The 7,001-nt window shown below is 39.7% G+C and overlaps 1 protein-coding gene across 1 annotated transcript; it reads right to left on the bottom strand.

The window, feature by feature from the left end:
• Window positions 1–1,091: 1,091 nt before the first annotated feature.
• On the bottom strand, window positions 1,092–6,297 carry LOC115128267 (sodium channel subunit beta-1-like). The gene is made up of 6 exons (XM_029657956.2): window positions 6,064–6,297; window positions 4,675–4,913; window positions 4,355–4,521; window positions 3,554–3,791; window positions 3,275–3,416; window positions 1,092–1,416 (listed from the first exon to the last, which is right to left on the bottom strand). Exons 2-6 carry the CDS (start codon window positions 4,721–4,723, stop codon window positions 1,350–1,352), a joined length of 663 nt encoding a protein of 220 aa, XP_029513816.1. The 5' UTR covers window positions 4,724–4,913; window positions 6,064–6,297; the 3' UTR covers window positions 1,092–1,349.
• Between the last annotated feature and the right edge of the window lie 704 nt (window positions 6,298–7,001).

The following is a 7,001-nucleotide window of genomic DNA, read 5'->3' as shown; positions in this document are numbered from 1 at the left end:
GGGACAACGGAGCGCAGCCTGCTGGAACGTCCTACAGATCTGCCATATCATAATCTGTTCATTTATTTTTCTCGGACTTTGACAGGTAACTATTTAGCCTATAGTTTAATATTTAGCTAGTGAATGGCCTAATATTTCGCTTCTTATTCCGGCTAAACATCAATAGCTTCTCTCTTCCAGTTGTTCCCGTGCGCAACAGGCTATATGCCGCAAGCCTCTCCGAAATAGGCCATTCCTCTTCGTGTGAAATCCCAGTGAAAGTTATAGTCTACAAAAGCTATAGACATTTGGATTTTTTTTATACCAGGCCTAATAGTTTATTCGGGGAAAGAAGCATGATTGTTCTTGCTAATCGCTGAATGTAAAACAGGCCATACAACAGCATAGAAAATGCATGTCGAGGAAAATTGAGGGAAAGTGCATTGGTGTGATTACTTTTGGCCAGTTATGATACGATTGTTGCACTGATGCATTGCAAATAGTTGCACAGAACATACAGAGACGAGCACAGTGAAAAAGAAGACCCAAAGGAATTGACAACCATTACAAAAATGGAAATCACTTGCAAACCACTGGAGCAAAAAGGCAATGGCATGCAGTACAATATGTGCAGGCTAAATGGCATTTGTTGTTGAATTGCTACATTTAAATACAAGTTACTATATCATTTTTCACTAGGCCTACATGTACATTGAAGTAGCCTATTATTTGCAGTTGACAATGAACACACCCTAAAAGTACTGAATGGTCACTGAACCAGTAGCCTGTCTGTGCGTTAGAGACCTCGTGAATGGTCTTGTGTTACCACCTTATCAATAGGCAGCCTGCAGTAGACTGCTTTGATCAGTTGATTGACAGGTGTAGGACTGTAGAATGATAAACGATCAGCTTTCCTCTAGGATGGAAGCTCACCAATGTTTTATAGTTATGTAGCCAATAGTTTATCATTGTAGTCAACATTAGAGTTATTGGCTTGGTGGATGGCCCAGGCCTTAGTTAACTCTACCACAACAGAACCAGCCTACTAGAAGGTCTAGCTAACATTAGCGCACTTGAATCAAATAAAATAAAATAATACTTATACGCTTACACTTACTTAAAACTGTTTACTTGACTTTTATACTCTATGAATTGACTCTTTCAAATAATTGACTCTGGAAAGTTTGCCACCAGCACGCTGCAGTAGGGAGATAAAGTGGAAGTCGAATCCATCACATACATTGTTTGGCTGTGCCCATTGCAAATATCACTCCGATACTTGAATTTTGTAGGCTACTATGTGCTGTGCTGCATTTCCATTGTTTATGCTTTGAGTTTACGTATCCTTTAACTTGCTGATAACAGTTTTATTATGCCACTTGCACTCCTGCACAGTTATCTTTACTCTCCGAGGCAATAGCTAAATATTCTGCATTCCTGGAAAGAAAAGAGAAAGAGAAGTGGTTAGAATATTGTCTGCTTATTATCTAAAAACCTGAGCGATTTCATCCCATAGACATAGATAGAGGACTTTAGTGCCCAAAAGCCCATTTTAGCATGGGCAGAGCCATTAAGAGCGTTCACCCTTTTGATGTAGTCAAATGGGTGGGACTTCCTATGGGTTAAGGAAGGATCACATAATTCCATCAGGAGGATTAATTATACTTGTGAGCAAACATTCCATAACTGCAGATGCCTTGTCTTTATACCTGTTCAAACGACACCCTCCAGGGGGCACTATGCACCCTTTCAGTTTCTTTATCAACTCATAGAAGTAGCAGAAGAAGAAGATTGACTACTTCAAAATGGAAATGGCCCAAATGGCACCATCCATGCTCTGACAGATGCCATAGTGGGACAGATACAATGTTGCTTCCTCTAACTATCTCTATGTTTCATCCTATCCTCAATCATTCATCCCTCCATTCATGCTTTATTCGTCTATCTATAACCATTCTAATCACTGTCATTACTTAAAGAATGTCAATAAATCAAATACATTTTATTGGTAGCATATATATATATATAACATATATTATGCAGATGTGATCGCAGATGCAGCGAAATGCTTATGTATCTAGCTCCAACAATGCAGTAATACAAAACAATACAAAATAATAATACCCCCAAAAAAGAAAGAAATTAAGAAATATCAGAACAAGCAAAGTTAGATTCCAGAATATAAAAGTACTGTAATGTATATGATGTGTATACATTATGGACAGTATATGAACAGGTGTGGACAGCAGTAGTTACAGTGCATATAGGATGAGCCTATATAAACAGTATGAAACATTATCAAAGTGACCAGTAATAAATTCAACTACACAGCATATCTCCTACTATTCTTACGTCTATTCCTTCATAACCTCTTTATCAATCCACTTAGCCCTCTAACCTCTCTATCCATCCAACAACCCCTCTAACCTTCATTCAACACGCCATCCTTTTTTCATTCATCCATCCATAACTTCCTTTATCCTTCCTTGAAGCAACCATCCATAGAACTTAAGTAAACAGACGTATTGCTTTAATGTAGCAAAGCGAAGCAAGCAGTGACAGCTGAGCTAACATTCAATCAAAGACTGACCATAATTTATTTTAATGGCAGCTTATTCAGTTTGGCCATTCAGCAAACATCATCGCTTCAAACTGCAGCGCGTTTGCCAACCAGCCCCCCTGCCTCCACCTGCTTTGGTTCTGTCCTTCTAGAACCCTACCTATAGCTTGGTTTTGATCATTTAAATTCACTCAGAACTTTCCCCAAGTTTAGCACCCCACGGAGCACAGCCTGAACACCAAGGCCATATCTATTATCATAAACATTTTTATGTTCAGTGAAATATAATGTCAATGGAATACATGAGTTTCCTCCTGACACAAATATATTTCACTCCTTTACCTTCTATTCAGCTTTAAGCAATTTAAACATTTTACACAACTACAAAACATAGTTCTAGACTGCTGAAGCAAGCAAACAAATGTTGTACCTTCTTTGGCTTTTCTAGAGGGGCAAATGTGACGATTGAGGGACAGAGGGATGGGAAGAGTGAGAAAAGGGAGTGGCAAAGAAGACGAAGATAGAAAGACTGAGTACAGGAAGAGAATATTGAACAAGGAACAACAAGGAATTGCACTACTCAGCACTATGGAAGAGAGGAGAGAACACAAATCAACAGGATGAACAGGTACAGAACAGACAAGGACAGTGAGATTATGTAGAGGGAGACAATAGAGGACCAAAAACAAAAGGATACAGCTGCAGGAGAGGAAGTAGGGTTACAGTGTTACTTACGCGCTTTCTCTTATTGCTTCCTCTCCTGCAGCTGAGATCTTTCTGAAGCAGTATACCATCTCTATGTAGAGCCAAGCCTGTAGCCCGATGATGGACACGTACATCATCACCTCAGAGACTATGGAGGCTGTCCCTCTGGTGGCTAGAGAGAGAGATGGCGAGAGAGAGGGTGGGAGTCAAAGCACTCAAAAATGCAACCACATAGGCTCTCAGCACTTACAAAGGCCTTAAAAGCTTTAAATTGCATACAAAACATGAGTCTGTATAGTAATACTGAACCTTTAGCCACCACTTTCAGGTGCACAAGCTTGCTGACAACGGTCTGGTATTCGTAGAACTCGTACGTCAGGAGCCGGTGGAAGAAGCAACGGTAGGTGCCCGAGTCATTGAAGGTGACATTGAAGACGTAGATGGACGCATCCTGTATGTCTTGGCTCCTCTTACTGCCGTTCCAGTCCACGCGGTCCTCAAAGCGCTCATCCACAATGTGGGGGCCCTCCTCATTGTAATTATATATCTAATGACACAATGACATCTGGGTTGTTTACCTGGCATTGAAAATCTCTCCGGTTTCACTTCCTAGATCGCCGTATCTGGCAACATCCAAGTTGATAGACTCAAAAGGATACAACTGTGTTTTGAGAGAGGTTCTTTGAGTAGGAAAGTATACTCAAAGTTCCATAAAGTAGCTGTGATCCTATCTGCCCATCGGCTGTCTCAGTTGCCCTTGTGATCTCTGAGATCTAAAGTGGCATCCAGATTAATTCCATTTGAACCGCACTCAAAACTCTGCCATATAATGTAGTTGGGCATTGTGGTGTGTGCATATGTGCGTGCATACCTTTTGTGTGTTGTGCCTTGTGATTGTGTGCTCAGGGATGGGCTCTGGGCCATGTGGCGTAAAACAGTATTGTCTAGAGGACTACTGATGGCATACTCTAAACAGACTGCAGACTATAGTGGCAGCATGTTTTGTGTGGGCACCAGAGCAAACAAAACCTCGACCCTAATCCTACAATCTACTGCAGTTTGTAGTAATATGGATTACTATAGCAATCATAATCAGTCTCAGATACTCACATGTGCATAGTCAGCTTCCCCTTTGGCCTTGAAATACCAGTCGACCGTGGCAGAAGCTTCCACCTCTGGCCTCATCTTACAGGAGATGCAGCCCAGTTTGAACCCTTTGCCTGCAACGGCCTCAGTGTCCGAGTCCACCTCTGAACAGGCCCCATGGCACAGGGACACTGTTGTTGAGAGGAGAGATGCTATTAGTACTTAATATTTTGATATTAGAAATGGGTAGCTTCACAATTCAACAGTACACAGAAGAATATCCATATATTGAAAGATGTTGTCTATTAATGGTCAACTCCACTAAGGTGGTCAATTCCACTTACCAAAGAGGGCACAAAGCAGAGACAGGAGCAGCAGCCGCACAGCAGACATGTCCTCGGGTGTAATGTAGCACGATAGTACAGATCCTAGGGCTGAGAAGCCTCAAAAGCTATCAAAAAATATCCCAACAGTCTCTTTGAACACTTGAGAGTATGATATTCCTTTGAGATGTTATCCAGAAAGACTTTGTTTGAACAAAGTAAGAAATGGTAGGGACTGAAGTTGCTTCCCCCGAAATGACCTTAGAAATAACAAAAATAGGAGTCCCAACATCTTCAATAATACAATTGACGTGTGTTAAATTCCTTCAACCAACACTTGATATTATAATAATATATGCCATTTGGCAGATGCTATTATCCAAAGCAACTTAGTCATGCATGCAAACATTTTACTCACTGGTGTTCCCGGGAATAGAACCCACAATCTTGGTGTTGCAGGCGCCATGCTCGTTGTGCCATGCTCTTAGTGCCATGCACTTCTCTTTAAAGGGAAACGATCTTCTTATCAAAGACTATTGCATTAATGAATTGACATTGTTACTACCGTTCTCATATGCTTTTTCATGCAGGATACATGCAAGTTTAACCATTAATATTGGTTTACAATTCATGTTTTTTAGGAAAACTCTGGCGCTTGATGATTTCAATTCAATAAAGTGCTAATATAAGGCCAATAGGCCAAGGAGAGACTTTCTAGAGAACAAACATAATACACAATACAGGCTAAGGGTGCTAATCTAATATACAGTCGGCCTATTTAAAAGCCTCCCTTAAAAAGATGACTGCAGCCAATATACACGTTTTTTTTTTTATTTAAATCTAGCAAATAAAAGTGCTTCACTTCTTTGGCTTGAATCAACAAGTTAAACATGGGTTACAATGTTTAATGCAACATTGATCTGATTACTGCTGTTACAAAAGAGCCTAAACATCCCTAAACTATAGCTATGATTATGGTTCGTTTTTTCTATTGTTCCAGATCTTTGTTGATACAGTGTTTACAAATCTATACCCTGGCCTGGGATTATCAGTTCCCTGAAGTCCTAATATCAAATACACTGAGCTATTATTATCTTTACAGGCTATTTATACCAACTGTAGTCTGATGTTCTATTCGAATAATAGGCCTACTTCTAAATTACATTGACACGGTTATATATGACACTTATTTGAATAATCTGTCGACATTATAGGTCTTCGGTTATTTTAATAGGCTACTGTAAAATCGCAAGCCACTGCATAGGCTAAATTAATAATTAATTGCATGCCAGAAGAAAGAAGGCCTAGGCTACATAAGCAACATACCGATTATATTTTATTTTTTTAGGAACACTGTAAATGTGTTATTGCGCTATTTGGTTTAAATAATCATCATTTGCGTTGTCTCACATTTTACTGTCCTCACGTTGTCCCCTCTGAACAAAATTGCCTCCTTATGCCGATCTGTCCTTTTTCCGGGGAAATGTAGGCTATCTGTTCCTTCTGATGGATTATTATTATTGATCCTTTTGAGTGGCAAAAATTATTCCACCCATCAAATGACCCTGGATTTGTAGGCCTAGAAGAGCTGTTTCTCCCAGGGTTGCATTGCGAATAATAGACTTCTCGCCCCCTGTCTGTCGTTATATATTTTTTTTTACCGCAGTGCATTTGGTTGCAGCATCCTCCAAACAGGACACTTGTGTGAAGCTAGCCACAATAAGGATTAGCCACAATAGCGGAATGAGCTTCTCCTTCAGAATAAAGGTCCCCCATTAGAAGTGATTCAAATGGATACAAATACTGGAATCATGCCATATTTGGACTAGATAGGCCTAATGCTAAATAAGGTCGGAATGTTGTTTTATAAATTCAACAAAAGACAATAATTAGTTAATTTGACACAAAGTTATAAAGAATCTGTAGAAATCACACTGTGGAGGTATTAGACTTTAGATTTGCATTACTTGGTGACACTGACAGATTACAATTCTGAAGAGTTTACACAAATATTATATTAGGGAACTTTAACTGTGGATACAGCGTATTGTGCGTATTGACATTCATATTGCAATGTACAGCCTTACCTATGGATCTTGGGATCTTGGGTTCCACATGAACCCTTTAAAGCATGACAAATGGTTATAGATGCTTTGTAATACCCACAGCCTACTCAGTGACACACACAGAACACAACTATTAGGGAACGTTAAAGAGCAACTGTCCCTTGAAACCAACTAATCCCTTTGAAAATGTCTATGTAGCATTGACTTGAGTCAGAAAACATTATTCTAGGGTCAAAATTGACTACCACGTGTAAATAGGATAATTTTGGTCATAAAGTCAGT

The sequence above is a fragment of the Oncorhynchus nerka genome, linkage group LG4, assembly GCF_034236695.1.
Source record: "Oncorhynchus nerka isolate Pitt River linkage group LG4, Oner_Uvic_2.0, whole genome shotgun sequence".
NCBI classification, from domain to species: domain Eukaryota; kingdom Metazoa; phylum Chordata; class Actinopteri; order Salmoniformes; family Salmonidae; genus Oncorhynchus; species Oncorhynchus nerka.
The sequence above is the reverse complement of the archived record's forward strand: the minus strand, read 5'-3'. Positions and strand labels throughout refer to the sequence as shown.